Raw genomic sequence first — 20,561 nt, 5'->3', positions numbered from 1 at the left:
TATTGCCACAACAGTGATTTCGTGATGTCCTTCTTTTGTCTGCTTCTGTACCTGAGAGAGAGTCTGAAGCAGCAGTTACTATACTAGGCCCCAGGTGCCAGGAAAAGCCCACCATGCTAACAAGGAACAAAGGAAGCAATTTCTAGTGCAGCATGAAATTAAAAATAAAAAATCATGACTCAGGGTCCTCTGTGCAGGTTCTCCTCTTCCAAGATGGGTGCCAAATGATGTGTATCAGGTAGCTATTGGTGAGATTTGGGGAGGATCCCAGACCCTAACACCCCTTTGGTTGAGTCCTCCCACATTGTGGCAGGTAAGATATCTTTATTCCCATTTTGTAAATGTGGCAGCTGAGCCTCAGAAGTTATGTGACTTGATCAAGGGGACCCAGTTCATGGTGGGACTGGGATTGAGGGGCTCTTGGCCAAGGATCTTTCCAGCAAGGCTTTGCCTTTCTTGCTCCCTCTGCCTAGGTGCTTTTCCCTTAAATCTTGGCCTATGTGGCTCCTTCTTGTCATTCAGATGGCTCCTGCTCAGATGACATCCCTCCCTGGTTAGCCTGTATCACATTTTCCTGTGTATTTTCTACATAGCACTTATTAGTATCTGAACTTATTAATTTTATGTATTTTGCTCCACTAGAATCTGAGCTCCCTGAACACAGGGGCAATATCTCTCTTGTTCACCCCTTTACCCCCAGCACCTGGAATAATAGATACTCAGTATTAGCTGACTGATGGAAATAAGCTGGGGAGGGAGGAAGGGAAGGAAACCAACATTAGGTGAAAGCTTGGGATGTTTCAGGTGCTTCTCATAAACTGTCTCATTTGATCCCCTCACAGCCTCTGCAGGTGGGTCCTGTATCTCCACTGGGTGGATAAGAAGACCTGCAAAGTGAGGTCAAGTCCGTGGTTTGTTATTTTGAGGCCATAGACTCCTTTGAGAATCTCCGTTAGACACAATTTTTTTGCAGACCATGTGGAGGAACTCAGAGACCTCTTCAGGCCCACTCAGGGATTCCAGATCAAGGAATTCAGGATTAGGGAACTTGCCTGAGGTCTTTCTGGCCTCAAGCCTTTGCTGGTTCCTCACTCCATGGCAAGGGTAGATTCCCTTTAGTGGACAACAGGGAACCTGCTGAAGATTTGGGAGCAGAGGGAGTTTATGATGCCCTGCGCCCGATGTCTTCTTTCTGAGTTCAAATCCTGACTCCACAAACTATCAGCAAGGCTTCTCACCTCTCTGAATCCCACTTCCCTCACTTTTTTTTTTTGAATTTTATTTATTTATTGGCTGCATTGGGTTTTCATTGCTGTGCATGGGCTTTCTCTAGTTGTGGAATGCGGGGGCTACTCTTCTTTGTGGTGCGTGGGCTTCTCATTGCGGTGGCTTCTCTGGTTGCGGAGTACAGGCTGTAGGCCTGCATGCGTCATTAATTGTGTCACGTGGGCTCTAGAGCGCACGCTCAGTAGTTGTGGTGCGTGGGCTTAGTTGCTCTGAGGCATGTGGGATCTTCCTGGACCAGGGATCGAACTTATGTCCCCTGCATTGGCAGGTGGATTCTTAACCATTGCGCCACCAGGAAAGTACCCCACTTCCCTCACTTTCAAAATGGAATCTGCTTTTTTTCCCCCTAACAATAACTAACCTTTATTTGATCTGCTCGCTGAGTGCCGGGTGCTTGACTGCTGGCTTTACAGTTGTTACCTCACTTTCATCACGACCCTATGAGGGGAGTACTGTTATCATGTCCATTTTACAGCAGGGGGCTTGGAGGCTTGAATAGATGCCCTGACTTGCCAAAGATCCTGAAGCTTTACACTCTTAGCCATTGTGCCCCTACACACGCACGTTGGGTGTGCCGTGAACTCAGGCTTCGCAAAGCAGACTTCTGAATCCATTGCAAATTGTGTTCTTAGGGTTTGTGGGAACAGTTGTGTCTGAATTAGGTTTAAAAAAAAAGACAAGGAAGGCTGCTCTGCAGTGTAAATGAAGGCCACTCTCTTAACTTTGTATGTCACCTTTCCCCCTGTGAGGGCCCCTGGCCAAGCCTAGACTGGGCCTCTTGACTGAGACATCTGTGTTCTCCCAGGGTCTGCATTGCACAGGGTCTGCATTTGTGCACGTGGCTGCTGTCTCTTTTTAGCAATGACCTAACTCCGCCTGGAATTATGAGGCTGTTTCCCCACCTGGCTGGGGGCCACCGCTTGGCCATTCAGAGTGGAATTCCTCTGTCTTCTCGCCCCTCGCACAGGCCTGGCCCAGCAGTGCGGCTCAGGAAATGCCTTTGGAATCAAAGGGAGGACTCTTGCATGTGTTGAGGATTTACTGTGAGCCAGGCCTGTCCCGGACACTTTATACGTGTCATCTCATTTACACGCTCCAGTAATCCTGAGAGGGAGAAGTTAACTGTCCCTATTTTACTGAGAAGAAACAGACTCAGTGGGGCTTTGCCTTAGGCTCCCTTGGGATAATTGACGGCACCAGGACTGGCTCTAGGGCCTGTGCTCATATTGTGCGTGATGAATTCTTGAAGCTGTGAGCTGATAAAGGGGAGACACGCTGCTATCACCCAGGATCGCCAGAGACTTTCTGACAAGCTTCTCGCCCAGCTCTCATTTCATCTGTGAGGAAACAGAAGCCAAGAAAGGAGCGATGACTTACTAGCCCTTCTTTTCCACTTGCTACTTATCCACTTCCTTTTGGGCAGAGTGAGACCAGTTTTACTCACCATTATACCACCCAGGTGGCCCAGTGCCTGGTCCCAGTTGACACTCAGTAAATGCTTTTAAATTTTATTTATTATGAAAACATTGAGAGAAGTATAAAGATTAGGATAACAGACACCCGTATACCCACTACCCAGCTTGCAAAATAAAACTGTGACTATAGCTGGAAGCCCTCGTGTGTCCCTCTACAACTGCACCCCCCAGTCCCGGCGAGTCTCCTGAATTTGGTGTTTATTATTCTATGCCACTTTTAAATTGAGATTTAATTCATATACCTTAAAATTCAACCTTTAAAAGTGTAGAATTTAGTGGCTTTTCATGTATTCACAAGATTGGGCAACCATCACCACTAATTCCGGAACATTTTCACCCCCAGAAAGAACCCCACATTCATTATCAGTCACTCCCCCATTCCTCCTTCTTTCCAGCCCCTGGGAATCATGAATCTGCTTTCTGTCTCTATAGATTTGCCCATCCTGGACATTCACTGTGAATGGAATCCTGTATGTGGCCTTTTGTGTCTGGCTTCTTTCACTTACCGTAATGTTTTCAGGGGTCATCCATGTTGTAGTATGAATCAATATTTCATTCCTTTTTATGTCTGAATGGTATTCTATTGTATGAATATAGCATGTTTTGTTCATCCATCAGTTGGTGGACATTTGGGTTGCTTCTGTTTTTTGCTATTATGAACAGTGCTGCTATGAACAAGTGTTTGTGTGGATGTATGTTTTCAGTTGTCTTGGGTATATAAGTGGACTTGCAGGATCATGTGGTAACTCTATGTTTAACTTTTTGAGGAACTGCCAGACTGTTTTCTAAAGTGGCTGCACTGTTTTACATTCCCACCAGCGATGTGTGAGAGCTTCAATTTTTACATCCTCACCAACACTTGTCAAACACTTGTCTTTTTGATTATGACCATCCTGATGGGTGTGAAGTGGTATCTCATTATGGTTTTAATTTGCATTTCCGTAGTGACTGATATTGAAGATGTTTTCATGTGCTTATTGGCCATTTGTATATCTCCTTTAGAGAAATGTCTATTAAAACCTTCTTACCTTCGTTTTAAGGGCAAAAAATATTGTTGAGTTTTAAGAATTCTTTATATACGCTGGATACCAGACCCTTATCAGATATATGATTTGCAAATATTTTCTCCTATTCTGTGGGTTTTCTTTTCAGTTTCTTGATAGTGGCTTTGAAGCATAAATGTTTTTAATTTTGATGAAATCTAATTCACCTATTTTTTCTTAGGTTGCTTATGTTTAGAGTGTTATATCTAGGAAGCCATTACCTAATTCAAAATCATGAAGACTTACACCTGTGTCTTTTTCTGTGAGATTTATAGCTTTTGCTCTTACATTTAGGTCTTTGATTCATTTTTAGTTATCTTTTGTATATGGTTGTGAGGTAGATCCTATGCATTTTTAGTCCTTTTGCTAGGTGTGTGTTTCTTAAAAAAAAAATATGGTACTGTGTCTCCTGTTTGGGGGACTTTAAATGAACATGCGTGTTCTTCTGCAGCTTAATTTTCTCATTCAGCCTCATGTAGGGAGATTCGTCCATGTTGATGAATAACAAGTTCATTTGTTTTCACTGCTGTGTAGGTTTCATTGCATAAAAATACCACATTTCATTTACCTTTTCTCCTGTGGATGATCCTTCAGGGTTGTCTCTAGTATTTTGCTGTTACAGGCGGTAAGCAGTCTAATATGTGCCTCCTTGTGCAGCATGTTGAAGGTCATGGGCATATTCAGATTTATTAAATAATACAAAGTTACTCTCCTAAGTGGTTTTACAAATTTGCACTCCTGCCAGCAATGTATTAGAGTTGCTCTTATTCAGCATCCTCACCAAGACTCAGTATTGTCAGGCTTTTTTGATTTTGCCAGGCTAATGGGTATGAAATGATATCTCATTAGGATTTCCCAGATTGATAGCAAAGTTTATTTTTCAGTAAATATTTGCATGGTTGGGTGTCTCAGCATGAAAGTAGAATGGATTTAGCTCGTTGATGAGGAGATGACCCTTTACTCTGCCTGTGGCTAGAGGATGGCAGGGCTCTGGGCCTAGACTGCTGGTTGTTTGTAGGGAGACCCTGGAGCTGGGAAGCGTTGGGTTAGACTGACAACTCTGTATATATGGGGGAAGGCAGTTGTCACCTTGAAACCAGCGATGGGAGCCTTACCACAGGGAGAGGCTATAGTCGTGCCCCTGCATCTCCCCAAACTTTCACCAAGAAGGAGGGGAGTGGAGCTGGAGAGAAGCCAGAAGGGAACTATGTGATGATGAGAATGGAGTCCCATGGTCTTAGGGAATGATCCTTTCTTGAGGCCCTTCTCATGGTCTCTGTATTGGTGGTGTGTATTTCCCTTGGGTTTTTTGTTTTTGTTTTAAATTTTTATTATTTTTTGGCCACACCTTGCGGCATGTGGATCTTAGTTCCCTGACCAGGGATCGAGCCTGCGCCCCCTGCAGTGGAAGCGCAGAGTCTTAACCACTGGGTCACCAGGGAAGTCCCTGTATTTTCCTTGTTTATTCACCGAGTTTGGGGATAATGATAATAAGAAAAATAATAGCAAGGATTGTGTATTGAACACTTACTATATGCGAGGCATTGCACCTTTTTCCTTTTATAAATATTATTTAATTCCCTGCGGAGTAGGTGCTCTTATTATTCCTGCTTTATAGATGAGGAACAGAGGATCAAAGGGACAGAGAAACGGAGGGTTTTCACCCAAGCATTCTGACTCCAGAACTCTTAAGCACTGTGCTGTATTGTTAGCCTGGCTCAGCTAAACCCAGGACAGCAAAGAGAGGAGAAGCTTGCCCGGGCTTGGGTGCGTGAGAAACACAACTCACAGTATCCACTGGGCCTGGCATGGAGAAGGCAGCAGGGAGCAGAGTGAGAGGCCCCTGGGGAAGATGGTTCTTGAGTGGCAAATGCCCCAACTCTGATGAACAAGACCCATTGGGCAGGTGCTCATGGCACCTCTTCTGTGTCCGGTGCTGTGCTGGCTGCTGGGGGTGCAGAGTGGGGTCTACTCTTGTGGGAGAGACAGTAAATAAGCCAACCTACCAATAAATAAGCCAACCTACCAATAAATGTAATTTAAAAATTGGGATATGTGACACCAAGGGGAAAGAGATAACATTTACAGAAGAGACCTAATTTAACCAGTGTAATCAAGGGAGGCCTCTCCGAGGAAGTGACATTTGAGCTGAGACTTGAAGGGCAAGAAGGAAGCAGCCATGCCCTAGTTTGGGAAAGGAGTATTCCAAGTAAGGGAATGGCAAAGGCAAATTCTCTGAGGCAGAAAGGAGCCTGGTGTAGTTTATAAACTCTCAGAAGCTGGTGTATCTGGAGTGGAGTGAGTGAGTGAGTGTGTAGAGCTGCCTGAGATGAAGCTGGGGAATTGGCAGGGCCTCTAGGCCAGCAGATGAGTTTATAGTCTACACGTTTAAATAAGGTCCGGGGACTCCTCAGAGACTCTCTTCTTGCTTGTCTTTAAGGATGAGGGTCTAATATACTCGAGAGTGACCGAATCCTAATACAACTATCCCCCACTTTTTGAAAGTTGGATTTATACCACTTCACTTATATAAAAGACCTGTGTTAGAACCTGTTTTCGCTAACAGAAGGACATCTGAAGAGGATTTTTGCTTTCATGAATGAAGGCAAAAAATGAAAATAGTGTTCAGCGTTTGTGTTGCAGCGAGCTGTTAGAGAGGCAGCGCGCGTCAGAGCAGCGAGTGTGAGCCCGCCAGGCTCCCTCCCTAGAACTGCATTCAGCATCCCAGCATTAAGCCACCGTCGCTTCGAACCGTGTGAGCACCTGTACTTTATCTTCGTTTATTTTGTTCATCTGTTAGCAAGATTGTCCTAAGGTCATTGCTTCTTTGCTTTATGCCATTTTGGCTTAGGAGGGTCTCATAGGAAAGCGTTACTTTCAGATAGCGGGGAAAACCTGTACCTGGTCTGGGAAAGAGAACAGAGTGGGTGAGCCGCGTTCTTGGCATCTGTCCCTAGACGGATGGAACAAGAATTTGGAGGGTGTGTGTGGCCTTAGCCACCCCCCACCCCAGGACACAGGTGACAAGACAGCACCTCAAACTGAGGATTGTTCAGATATCCTCCAGCAGGTAAAGGGTTCAACTGTGGTGCTTTGGGACGCTGCTCAGCAGCAAAAAGGTACCACCTGTTAATATAAGCAATAGCTTGGGTTAATCTCCAGGGAATTATGCTGAGTGAAGAAAGCCAACCTCGAAAGATTACATACTGTATGATTTCATCTAAACATTTTTGAATTGACAGTTTTAGACATGGAAGACAGAAGGGAGGTTGCCAGGGGTTATGGGTGGGCGGGAGGAGGGTATGGTTATAAAAGGGAGCACCTTTGTGTTGTTGGAACTGTTGAATACCTTGACTGTGGTGGTGGATCCATGAACCTACACAGCTGGTAGAGCTGTATAGAACTTAATACACACACACACACACACACACACACGCACACATGTGCGCGCACACATGCACGCAGACACGTGCACACACACATGCACGCACACGCGCGCGCACGTGTGCACACGCTCACATGGACACACGTGCACATGCACATACACGCACACACACGCACACACACACAGGTGTGTGGAAAACTGGAAAAAGCTGAATAAACCCAGGGGATTGTATCAAAATCAGTACAGGGAACTCTCTGTTACTTCTTATGAATACTTGTGACTATAAAGATATCTCAAATGTTTCAACTGAAAAATGAAATTTAAGGCCCAAAGCATTCAGTAGGAAAATAGAGATATTTCATTTTTTTTCTTTTTTTTTTGCCTGTGCTGCACAACATGTGGGATCTTAGTTCCCTGACCAGGGATGGAACCCTTGACCTCTGCATTGGAAGTGCGGAGTCAACCACTGGACTGCCAGAAAAGTCCCAGTAACAATGTGTTCAACACATTTAAAATAAAAAGCAAAACAACCCCGGGGGCTGTGCTCAAGGAGACCTCTCACCCTTAAGTTAGCAAAGTCCAGATTCACAGAGAGTTGGGCAGTATCCCCTGAATGCGGGAGAGCTCAGGGTCACCTGGCACACCTCAGGATACCCAGGGTAGACCCTTTGGGTTGGTTTCCGAGCTTAACTTTTTTTTTTTTTTTTTTAATTTTATTTTTTGGCACACAGGCTTAGTTGCTCCGCGGTTGCTCTGCGGCATGTGGGATCTTCCTGGAGCTGGGATTGAACCCGTGTCCTCTGCATTGGCAGGCGGATTCTTAACCACTGCGCCACCTAGGAAGCCCTCCGAGCTTAACTCTTAATTTGAGCCTCTCTCTGCCCTTCTTCTCCTGAGCTGACTGACCATGATCACAAGGGCAGAGCCACAGCCCCACTCCACCCTCCACTCCACCTCTAATTGTCTTCTGCGGGTTCTTCTCCCATTCTCCACTCCACTGGGACCTTAGGATCAAGCCTAGAACCAGTACCAGTCTGGGGGCATCAGAGAGTGTTTGTCGAATTTAGTGAAACAGGAAGCTGACGTAGGCTGGGACAAGCCTGTCCTGATCCTGAGACCCCAGGGAGGGCCTAGGCTGTGGCACAGGATTTTGGCAGTGGGATGGCTGTGGTCTTACAAGATCCTGGGACTTTCGTCCCATGTAGTACAAGGATGTCTCTTCCAGAATGTTGGCTTCCCTGGGCACTACCTCAGATTCCATCCCCAGAGTGGCAGACCCAAGGCCTCCCCGCCAGACTACCCCGACATACACATCACATCAGGGCTGGCATGTTCACATTGTTGACCTCTTACCATGGGCTGAGCACTCTGGTTCATTTATCTCTCTCAGCAACATGGTAGGGCAGGTACTCTTTGTGTATCCATTTTGCAGAGAAGGACCCCAAGGCTCAGGTTCAGTAACTGGCTCAGGTTCACTTAGCTTGTAAATGGCAGGATAAGGATTTGAAGAGGTGGTCCTGACACATACCCAGCTTAATCCCTGCAGGAGCAAAGCTGAACAAGAACCATTGCCTGCTCAAATGGAGCCAACGATAATGTGGTCAGACGTTTACATAGGGTTCGTATATGTCAGGCACAGGCTAAACTCTACCTGCATTATTTCCTTGACTCTGCTTAACAGCCCAGTGGAATAACCTTATGCCCATTTTGTGATGGAAATTGAAGCTCCAGCAGGAAAAGTGACCTGCTCAAGGTCACATAGCAAGTAAGGGGCAGAGCTATCAGACCTTCGTCTGCCATCTCTTCCTCCTTTTTTTTTTAGCTTCCTCCCTCCCCCATACAGTGACGACCCCCCCCCCCCACGCCTTCTTCCTGCTGCTGTTTCTATTCTCCCACACCTCAGCTCCCCAGACTAACCCACGTCCAGAACCCCCAACCCTCTCATATTCTGAGCACAGTTTGGAGGTTGGGGTTGGCTCTGACTGTTTAGATGGTGACCTCCAGGGGTCAGTCCTTACCCTGGGGGTGTCTTTCAGGCCTTCCTGTTCCCACTCAGCTGCCTGGCAAGGGACGTCTTGGAGGGGCCCACCACCCAGTCCTCTTACCTGCCTGCAGTGGCCCAGATGTGTGTGGCTTGTGGGACGTAGTGGATAGAGCTAGCAGGATGCCCACACCTGGCAGAGAGGCCAGCGTGCCGGGGGTGGGGGCAGCACTGGGCCTCTCAGGGCCGGGTGGTTCTGGAAGCTGATATGAGCAGCAGCAAGTGCTGGCATTATCTGGCTTCTAAGAATAGCTTGGGCTGAAGAGTTGGGGGCTGGGGCCAGGGAAGAGGGCAGGAGCCTTTTTCCACTGCCCCCTCCACCCCTTCTGCTTGACTTAGAAACTGGGAAGCCTTCCTTCTGGCTTACAGTTTGCTCTGGGATGATTTCGCATGGATACACCTTTTCCACCTTCGGGCCGGAGGACAGAGGGTGTCCGAGGGACTCAGGCTCAGGGCTGAGGGCCTTGAGCCTACCCCCTGAGGACCCACCCTCGCCCAGGCCCTCCCCACTGGCACAGAGCAGGGGCTTGCTTTTCCAAGGATCGATATGTCAGAGGGAACCTTTATTCATTTAGCAGACACTTAAGAAATAGGTAATACATAGACATGATTCAAAATTCAAAGGTATAAAAGGATACACAAGGGAAGAAAATATCAGTCACTCCCTTTCCTAGCATCCAGCCACCTATTCCTCTTTGTTTCTCACTTTTTTCACTTAATGATATATCTCGGAAATAACAGCAGTAATATAAATAACAGTAATATAATATTACAGAAACCAACACGTCACATTGTGAGTCTCTGCTGTGTGCCAGGCACTGTTCTAAGCACTTCAGATGTTTTAACTCATATAGTGCTCAGCAGAATCCTGCGTGGTAGGTACCTTGTATGAATCTCCATTGTTACGAGGTTAAGTAATTTTCCAAGGCTTCATAGCTGCTAATTGACCAGGCCAGGGTTGAGTCCCAGGTGGTCTGACGTTAGGCAAGGCATTCTTCATCGCTGCTCCAAGCCGCTGCTCACGCTTACGTCATAGCACCACACAGCACACCCTCGCTCTCCCTAAGGGCCAAGATCAGAGATGTACTGTATATGGAACACGTGCCATGGCCAGGCTTGGGCTGGTCTGCAGCAAAGCATAAGAAAGACTCGGTCTCTGCCCTCATGGAACTGGCATCCCGGTGCCCGTGAGTGTCTGTCAACCAGGGTAGGAGGAGGGAAACCCACGTGTCCCTCACATGCCCGTATACGGTCTGCTGTTCACACACACCCTGGCCCTCGTCCACTGGTCCTTTACTCACTCTGCCTCTGAGCTGGGAGGCCTTAGAGCCCAGAGCTACAGGTAGGAACACGGAGGTCCAGACAGAAGCAGACACGAGCGATCACAGCGTGGCCCTCGTGAGCCTCATCCCCTGCCCCCGGGATCCATTTCAGCAGGGCTGGTGGGGGGTGTCTCTAATCCAGGGCCAAGCCATTGTCTGAAGCTGGGAACAATTGAAGGGCAAGGGAGCTATAGATAGATCCACAGCTGCTGTCTCCTGTTCCAGCCTGGGCACTGGGCCTGAGCATTGTCTATGTGGGGGTGCTCTACCAGCGAGGGCCCCCTGGGGGCGGGAGGTTGGTCCAGCCTAGCTCAGCTCTACAGGGGATGAGTCAGAGGCCAAGACTGAGAAATAGAGTCTTGGAGGGCAGAGAGAGACAGGGCAACAGAGAAAGACCAAGACCCTTGAGAGATATAGGAGGATCCCACCAAATGCCATAAACAGTGAGGCTGGTTGCGGCTCCAGGAGGGCTACACATGCGCATTTCTCTCTGGGACAGCCACATCCCAGATTCTTCATAGGCAGTCAAAGGAAGGTGCTTTGGGGAGTGCTCTGGGAGACCCCTGAGGTCTTTGAAAGGGAAGGGTGGTGCTGCTGGGTCTAGTCGTAGCTTTAATTCACTGTGTGACCTTGGGCTAGGACCTGCTTCTTCCTCTGTGCCTTCGTTTCCCCAACTGTCCAATGAGAGTGTTGGTTTGCATGATCACTGAAGGGCCCTTTCATCCTCTGCTGCCTGTCAGGACATTTTTCTCATGTGTCTGACCTCTCTCCCTCTCGCTGCGGCAGAGGCCACAGTCCACTCCTCTGTTTGCCCTTTGTGAGGATGGGGGACAGCTGGTCCCCCCATCCCCTCCCCCCCAGTAACCTTTCAGCCATAAATCCATGCTGAGGCGTTTCTCCACCGGATAAACAGCCCTGATGCCTTTTGGCTGCCCTCGTCCTATTTTCTGCGTGAAGCATCATAGCTGGGGCCCACTCGGGCCCTCTGCAGCTGCCCAGGGCCCCAGGAGGGGGACAAGCCTTGGACGAGCAGGGGCCCCACCTCCCCCCTGCAGGGTGCCAGGGTGGAGGCCCCTCTTTGGGCCTCACCACCTCGCATTTGGACCCTTATGGCAGCCGCCTCCTAAGTCTTCCTGCCCCGGTCTCGCCCCTGCAGTCCATCCTCCACACCAGCTGCCACTGGGATCTTGTGAACACATAAATCTGACCACATTGTCAAATGCCCTTGCTCAGAGCTCTTTGATGAAGAAAATAAAATAAAAATGCCTTTGATGGCTCCCCAACTCCTGCGGGATAAAGCACCGAATCCTAATCTGGCTTTTGAAGCCCTTTACAATCCAGTCCCAACCGCTCCGTCCAGCCTCCCCTCCCTTTATGCCCTTGTGGCTGCTCTGGGCTTGGCTTTTGGATTCATGCTCTCCGTCCTCTGTCCTCTCCCTGGATGGCCACAGCCTCCTCCCTGGTCTGCCTGTGGCATTTCTTGCCCCTTCCAGTCCATTCTCTATATGGCAGCCAGAGTGATCATTGTTATTTTTTCTAATTAATTTATTTATTGGCTGTGTTGGGTCTTCATTGCTGTATGCGGGCTTTCTCTAACTGAGGAGAGCAGGGGCTACTCTTCGTTGCAGTGCGCGGGCTTTTCATTGCGGTGGCTTCTCTTGTTGTGGAGCACAGGCTCTAGGTGCCCGGGCTTCAGTAGTTGTGGCACATGGGCTCAGTAGTTGCAGCTCGTGGGCTCTAGAGCACAGGCTCAGTAGTTGTGGCACACGAGCTTAGTTGCTCAGCGGCATGTGGGATCTTCCCTGCCCAGGGATTGAACTTGTGTCCCCTGCATTGGCAGGCAAATTCTTAACCACTGCGCCACAAGCAAAGCCCCCAGAGTGATCATTATTAAACTTCGGCACTTACTCTCCTGCCCTGACAGCTTCCCTTCACACTTGGAATAAAGTCCTACAAGACTCCCAGTGGGGGCTTCCTAGGTGGTGCAGTGGTTAAGAATCCACCTGCCATTGCAGGGGACACGGGTTTGATCCCTGCTCCAGGAAGATCCCACATGCCGCAGAGCAACTAAGCCCGTGCGCCACAACCATTGAGCCTGTGCTTTAGAGCCCGTGAGCCACAAACTGTTGAGCCCATGTGCTGCAACTACTGAAGCCCACGCTCCTAGAGTCCCTGCTCCACAACAAGAGAAGCCACAGCAGTGAGAAGCCTGCACACCACAACAAAGAGTAGCCCCCGCTCACCGCAACTAAAAAGAAAGCCCGCGCACAGCAAAAAAAAAGACCCAACACAGCCAATAAAATAATAAATAGATAGATAAATAAATAAATAAAAGACTCCCAGTGACCCAGGCCCTGTCTAACCTCACCTTGTAAAACTCACCCTGCATTTCCACCCCAGTGGCACTAGCGTTGAGACAGGGCCTCAGACACACCAAACGACGTTGTGTCTCACGGCTTTTGTATTTACTGTTCCTCCTGGTTGGAATATTCTTGCCCCAGCTCTTCAGCTGTCCGGATCCCTCATATCCTTCAGGTCTTGCCTTAAATGTCACCTCCTCGGAGAGGCCCCCCGGCTAACCTGAATAGAGTTACACCCAGTTACCCTCCACAGCACTGCCCTGCGTGGGGCCTTCGTAGCACGTGCCACAGTATTCTATCCTTCAAACTCCTCCATTCTGACATCTTCCTTGAGTGTCGTTCCTTTCCTGGACAATCAGTGTTGTGTCCCCCTCCTGGACACAGAAGAGAAGCTGTCAGATACATATTGAATTGAATTCATATGTCTCTCCCTCCTTAACAGAGTCCTTCAATGTCTTTCTCTAAAGAAGGAATTTCAGGCACTGGGGTACATTGGTGGCAGACACATTTGGGTCTGGGGTGGCTCCCAAATTCCATTCTCTCTGCCCATCAGCCCACCCTTGCTTTCTCCAATACTCAGCTCCTCTTCTGGCATTTTGGACTAGAAGAGGAGAGGCCAGAGGTACTATGCCCCTTTCGGGCTTTGCCCCGTCTGCTTATTGCTTATGGAAATCTCCCCCAGGTAGCTCCAGCTCAGCAGCGGCCTCCAGGTCTGGCTGCTACTAAACTGTGGGTTCCAGGACCCTTGGCAGCGGCTGATCTGAGGCCTGTGGGGAGGAACTGGGGACACGTAGACCCTAGTGCCCAGCTTGGCTCTAGCCCCCCTATATCCTAAGACTTCCAATCTCTGTCTTTGGCCATTGTACTCTCTTCCCTGGCTCCTGCTTCTCCCCTCCAGCTCTCTTCCTAGCCAGGCCCAAAGTTCCCTGGTGTAAGTAGGGGTAGGCAGACAGCATATCAGTTTTTGAGGGCAGCGATAGGCTGGTCTGGGGGCCAGGGGACACAGACTGGAAAGCCTGAGGCCCAGCCCTCCCTGAGAGCCCTTCCCAAGGCTGTCTGTGCCCTAAGTCCCTTGAAGATGGTGATTCTTTGAGTGATTTCCAGAGAGAGTCTCTCTAGCCCAGGAGGGGGGATGCATTGCAGGCCAGGCTGCCGGTGACCAGCTGCCCTTATGCTGGTCCTGCCCAAAGCGGCTTTCTCCTTTCCTGGTTTTCATGTGCTAGGGTAGAGAACTTGCCTTGGGAGTGGGATCCTGGAGTCTAGCCTGGGCTCCCTCTGTCTCCATCAGGGTCTTGGTGTCCTCAGCTAGGCTGATTTCCCTTCCAGCCCTGATCCGCCTGATTCCTAATGCCCTAGGAGTCTTTAAACTTATTTATTTATTTATTGGCTGTGTTGGGTCTTCGTTGCTGCATGCAGGCTTTCTCTAGTTGCTGTGAGCGGGGGCTACTCTTCGTTGTGGTGCGTGGGCTCCTCATTGCTGTGGCTTCTCTTGTTGTGGAGCACGGGCTCTAGCCGTGTGGGCTTCAGTAGTTGTGGCACACGGGCTCTAAAGCGCAGGCTCATTAGTTGTGGTACACGGGCTTAGTTGCTCTGTGGCATGTGGGATCTTCCTGGAGCAGGGATCGAACCCATGTCCCCTGCATTGGCAGGCAGATTCTTAACTACTGTGCCACCTAGGAAGCCCCTTAGAAGTTGTTAAAAAAAAAAGGGGGGGGGGGTCAGGGAGGGAGAAATGTAAAAGATACAGGGTCATATTTGCATCAAGTCTTTTCTCCAGGATTCTAGCACTTCAGGGTTCTAATGATCCTGGGTTCTAACACCCGAGGATTCTACACCGAAGTGCATATGTGTCTTGTCTCTGTACTTATAACATTGGGAACAGAAGGCAGGAAGAAAGATTTTGGGCTGTCTAGACTGACTACTCAGTGGGTGGGTTAGTTGGGATGAGAGGGTGGTTGTTAAGAAACAAAGCTTCCAGAGGGTCTAAAATCCTGGAATCCTAGAGTCTTGATGTTGGAGCAGACCTCAGAGGTTGTCCAGTCCAAAGCCTCAAGCCCTGTGCAACCTCTAGTTGACTCTTCCTTGCTTTTGGCAGCCTCACTTTCTTCCAAGGCAGCCTCTTCCATTGCTGATTGGCTCCAAGTGTGAAAAAGTCCTTTTGTGTGTGTGTCTCCAAACTCTGCTTCTTTGTAACTGCACCATTGTTCTGCTCTTGGGGCCACACAAGTCACACAGGCACCCTCTGCTCCAGCACGGCTCTTCAGGTTTTTAAAGTTGGTACCTTATTAAGTCCTTGCAGATTGTAGCATTTGTCATATCTTTCAGGTGCATCTTGGGTTTCCTCATTGCTTTATCATGTTGTCTGTGAGCTGATCTCAGCAGGAAGATGTGTCCTGTGTAGTAGAAGCAGACTTACAGGGCAGTTCTAGACCCATTTTGGGGGGATTTGTTTTTCAGCCCCATGTTTCTACACTGAGCAGGTAATTCTAGACTGTAGACTCACATTATATTTGGTATAGGCTAGGCTTGTTAGAGGTTCTGATTCTCCAGACCAATTAATTCTATTTTGGGGCCTGAGGCACAACGCCCTGCTTTCTGAGCCTCTTTGAACAGGGGCAGAGTTTTCCCTACACTCTGGGCTTTCTGTGAATTGCTCAAGCCCAATTCCTTAGCCTCTGACCCCATATGGAGATTAAAACTCTATAATCTAAACTATCAATCAGGTTTGGTTCATTCTCTTACTTCATAGATATTTATTGACGTTCCACTATGTGCAGCTACTCTGCAAAGTGCTGGGGACCTAGACAAAGCTCTTGCCCTTTATTGGGGGTGGGGGTGGGGAGGAGGGGGAGGAAGGGAAGAAAAATCTAAGTTCTATGAAGAGAGTTAAAACAGAATGATGTCACAAATATGATGTGGAGAGAAAGAAGAATCCTTTATACATAATATAGGAGTCCATTCACATAAATTTCAAAAATTAACCTGTGATATTGGGAGTCAGGATAGTAGATGAGGGAGTGATGACTAAAAGAGGGTTGAGGGGGATGCTGGTAATTTGGGGTTCTTGACCAGGGTGTTTACTTTGTGAAAATTCGTCAGGCTATATAAGAATATTCACCACAGCCCTGATTGTAGTGGCAAAAAGAACAATCTAAATGTCCATCCAAAGGAGACCTGTATCATTTCGTAACGTGGGATATCTATAGGATAAATTACTAAAAGGGTCTGGGCGTTTGTAATTTTGATGGCGATTGCCAAATTTGGCCATGCATTTTTGACAAAGTTTTCATGTAACATACATACTGTAAAGTGCATACATCGTAAGCACAATTCGTTTTATAGCGGGAACACACCTGTGTAACCACAGCCCAGCTCAGTATGTAGAGTGTTTCCTGCATTCCAGAAGCTTCTCTCGTGCCTCCTCCCATCGTTACTTTCCCTTAAAGGACGACTCTTTCATTTTTATCATCATTCGTTAGTTTTGCCTGTTTTGAACTATATGTGGTTAAAAATGTATCTTTGAAATTATTCCTATATGCTTTACAGAGTATAGATATGTCTGTGTATTTGGAATCGGTAGCCTGTTGGCGCAGAGGATTTCTCTTTGTGAGCCCCACCTGATGTCTGGCTGGAATCCTGGCTCTGGACCTCTTTGTGTCCAGTGTCGAAGCTTCCAGGATCCTCTGATTTTCTGACTCTAAACTTCTGTGGTGTCACCGGGGCCTGAATGGGGTGACAGACAAGGAGAGCCTGGCAGTGCCCTAACATTCTGAGGGCAGCCTGAGTTCAGCACCCCCAGCCCCTGATGAGAGTAGGGTGCAGGAGGGGGCTAAGAGTGGGAAGTTGGCTTCCCGTGAATCTTAAATGTCAGTACGACGGGGGCTCCTAATTGGTCTAAACTTCCTCAGTTTGCTTCCTCTTCAGCCAGGTTATCCCTTTATGCCTGTGGTCCTAGGTCTGGTTTTCTTCTTGTGTGATTTCCCCAGGGGACTCAGAGAAGTGAGGCTAGATGTGAGGGGGAGGGGGGAAGAGAGAGCATCTAGGTGCTTGGAGGGGGATGTCTTACTGTCTGTGATTCTCTTTTTGACTTGGTCTCTGCCGCTGCTTACCTGTGAGATTTCGCCAGTGCTTTCCTTTCCCTGGGCCTCAGTTTCCCTGGATGTATAAAGAGGGTTGGACCAAATAGTCCCAGAGTGCATTTTGCAGCTCGCCCTCTCTGAGCCTCCTTGCTCTCCGTTTCTGGGGGTGTGGACCTTTTCCTGGGTGTATCAGACTCCCTGTGACTCGGCTTCTCTCTCCCAGCACCTCAGTCTTCCCAAATCCCTCACTGCCTTGTCCCTGCCCCTGTCAGTCTGAATCTCAACCTCCCAGTCTCTGCGTGGAGTGAGTGTCTCTCTCTGCCTTTGTGATCCCCTGACAATGGGAGGTAAAAATAGCCCAGGGGCCATACTGGTGGAGATAAAAGGGAATTTGCCTTTTGTGTCCTGTGGCCAGGCTGGGGGGGCTGTGACACGTGGAGATTGCTGACATAGCTCTCCTCCGCTGACCTTGACGGCGGCAATAAAAGGGGTAGCCCAGCTCCCAGCCCTCACCGTGGCGCTGAGGTGAGTGATCAGGGCTGGAGTTGGAGCCCAAAGGAGGGCAGACAGGCTGGTGGGTGAGGGTGCTTGTGGGCCGGCACAAGTCTCTCCATTTCTGTGGGAGAGGATGCTCTGGTGTTTGAGAGTGTGCGTGTGTGTGTTGGGGGCTCACCAGGGAGGCTGAGGTGGGGAACCCCAGGGAATCACCGACTGTTAGGTCTTGTCGGTTGTTCGAGCATGCCCCAGGTTGGGGCCCCTGGTCCCTCAGGTCCCCTGTCACTGCCATCTTCCAGTGCCTGCTGCCTTGGACTGCCTTGAACCTCCAAGATCTCTAGTGCCTCATCCTCCACCTCTCAGTGCCACTACCATGATGGATGTGACTGAACTTGGGGAGTCTGCCCGCTACCTCCGCCAGGGCTACCAGGAGCAGGTGAAGGTGCACACTGTCCTGTGGGATGGTAAGTGAGGGCACAGGGGCCACGGCCACAGAGAAGCCCTTATGAACTCAGACCAGGAGTGAGGAGGGGTGGCGTTCAACTCGGGTCTGAAGGAGCACTCTGGTCTGACAGCTTTAGCTCTGAGGATAAAATCCCAGGGAGCCTGTGCACATCGCAGTGTGTCTGTGAGCAAGCCTTGGTTTGCTCCTCTGTAAAATGGGACAGTATCACTTGCCTCCTGGGGCGGCAGTCTGTGGCTGGAGCCTGAGGCTTGAGATGAGAGTGACTGGTATGTGTGCAGGCTGCCTCCACATGTCCATAAAACCTGTGCTGGAGTTATTTTTAGTGCTTTCCATAGAGCCAAAGCTTCTGTTTATTAGGGACAGGAATAAAGTCTGCTATTTATGACCCGGTTTGCTCATAGGACAATAATAACAATAGGCAGTGTGTATCAAGGGCTTATTGTGTGCCAGGCCCAGAGCAGATGACTTTCCGTGCATCATCTCGACAACCTGGGGAGGTGGAGACCAGGGCCAGGGCCAGCTCCGTGGGTGTGCGACCTCTGCGGCTGCACTGGACACCACCCCCAGAGGGGCCTCATGTTCAATTTAACACTCTGCTATCACCATCTTGAAATTTTAACTAATTTCTTAACAAGAGGACCTGCATTTTAACAGTGGGGCCCGCAAGTTATGTAGCCGGTCCTGCCTAAGGCACTCGGCTAGTGAGTGGCAGGACACCTGAGTCTGTGCCTTTAACTGCCATGAACTATGGACTCCCTGGAGCTCTGGGGCCAGCTGGCCAGGCAGGAAGGAGCAAAAGACAGACTTCCAAGACCCGGGTTTCTTAGTCTTCAGTGAAATGGGGGAGGCAGAACCCACTGAGAACGAAGTGCCTGATATTGAGGGCTGCTCTGTATGGGAACTAAGCAGATGCCCATGTTTTACCTTTGAGGGACAGGCCCAGAGAGAATGAGGGGTTTTCCTGAGGTCACAGGGCAAATACAACAGAACAGGAATCTGAATCCAAGTGTGTAATCCAGTGCTGTGAGGGACTGTTACCTCGGTCAGGGAATCCTTTGAGGAGATCTCTAGGGACCCTCCCAGCCCTGCCCTTCCAGGAGCCTGGGTCTGGAAGGATCTTTTCTGGGTACTCCTGCATCCTGACAGAGGGGCTCCTAGGAAGGGCACAGCTCTATAGCCATGATTTGGGAAGCCCAGCTGGGTCCCCAATCCCTGGATGTGTGTCAACCTTTCTCAAAACCCCAATGCTCTTTCTGAAACCCAGGGAAGAAGCGGGTCTGGGTACCTGATGAACAGGATGCTTACGTGGAGGCTGAGGTCAAGTCCGAGGCTACTGGGAGCAGAGTCAACGTGGAGACCAAAGACCAGAAGGTTTGGCTCCCCCTTTTCCCGGAATTAGCTCCTCTGCTTTCTGAAGTGTAGCTCCTGGCCAGCGTGCTCTGGATGAAAGGGGGTCTGGGAGTGTACAGAGGTGAGAGGCTGAGGTCACTTTGTTCCTGCCCACCTGCCACCCCACCATATGGCCTTTCTGGCAGTTGCTGACGGTTCGTGAAGCTGAGCTGCAGCCCATGAACCCGCCCCGCTTCGACTTGCTGGAGGACATGGCCATGATGACGCACCTCAACGAGGCAGCCGTCCTGCACAACCTGCGCCAGCGTTACGCTCGCTGGATGATCTATGTGAGCCCTGGGCCGGGGAGGGGCCACGGTGGGATGGGGCTGTGTGTGTGGTGGGGGCGGGGCCATAGCAGCAGGGGCGGGGCTAGGGCTGGAGCCGCAGCTTGGTGGGGACCGTGCCGTGGGGAAGGGGCGGGGCTGTGTGTAGTAGGGAGCAGGGCTAGAGGTGGGGTAGGGTGATGTCAAGGGGCTGTGGAGGCGGGGCCGCTGGCTGGGGCGGGGCTAGAGGTGGGGCTGGAGGTTGGGCTACGGGAGTGTAAGGGCGGAGCTGCAGCGGCACAGCGGCGGGGCAGTGCGGCTGTGAAGGTGGGGCGGCGGGCTGTGGGCAGGAGTAAGGGTAAGGGCGGGGCTAGGGCTGCCACAGAGGGTGTGGCGTGGCACCTTAAGCGGCTCCTTGGGGGATTTTTGCAAGGGTCACCGTTTTGCGAGGGCTAGAGCCTGGGGATGGGAACTTGGCCTCCAACAACCCATCTATACACTCTCTCCTCAGACATACTCGGGCCTCTTCTGTGTCACCATCAACCCCTACAAATGGCTCCCGATCTATACGGCCTCTGTGGTAGCCGCTTACAAGGGAAAGCGCCGCTCGGAGGCCCCGCCCCACATATATGCGGTGGCAGATAACGCCTACAATGACATGCTGCGCAGTAAGGGCCGCCTTGACTCCTCTCCCCCACCCGAGACCCCTCCCCCGGCTCCAGGACCCCCTTCCCTCCATGTGCACTGCCCTGCTTTTGATGCTGCTGGACACTCTGGCGTAGGCATTATGTCTCTCCACGTGGGAGCGGGCCTGCAGTCTGAAGGTCCCACCTGGTCCTTCCCATTTCTGGTCCTGGATGGCGGAGGGGCTGCCCCAGCGCCACGGATACCCAAGGGGTTCCACGTGTGGCTGGTCCCTCACTTTGGCTAACTTCTCTGTCTCCTCCCCTTTC

The 20,561-nt window shown here is 50.0% G+C and overlaps 1 protein-coding gene across 2 annotated transcripts in view; it reads left to right on the top strand.

The window, feature by feature from the left end:
* The window catches only part of LOC130832536 (myosin-7B), a 110,606-nt gene that overhangs the window by 69,720 nt on the left and 20,325 nt on the right, over positions 1 to 20,561 (top strand). For both annotated transcript variants that reach the window (XM_057700876.1, XM_057700875.1), the window contains exons 18-21: positions 17,787 to 17,951; positions 19,218 to 19,324; positions 19,489 to 19,632; positions 20,120 to 20,276. In XM_057700876.1, coding sequence (XP_057556859.1) covers positions 17,787 to 17,951; positions 19,218 to 19,324; positions 19,489 to 19,632; positions 20,120 to 20,276 — 573 coding nt within the window. The remainder of the gene's footprint in view (positions 1 to 17,786; positions 17,952 to 19,217; positions 19,325 to 19,488; positions 19,633 to 20,119; positions 20,277 to 20,561) is intronic.

This window comes from Hippopotamus amphibius, chromosome 12, assembly GCF_030028045.1.
Source record: "Hippopotamus amphibius kiboko isolate mHipAmp2 chromosome 12, mHipAmp2.hap2, whole genome shotgun sequence".
Taxonomy (NCBI): domain Eukaryota; kingdom Metazoa; phylum Chordata; class Mammalia; order Artiodactyla; family Hippopotamidae; genus Hippopotamus; species Hippopotamus amphibius.
The sequence above is the reverse complement of the archived record's forward strand: the minus strand, read 5'-3'. Positions and strand labels throughout refer to the sequence as shown.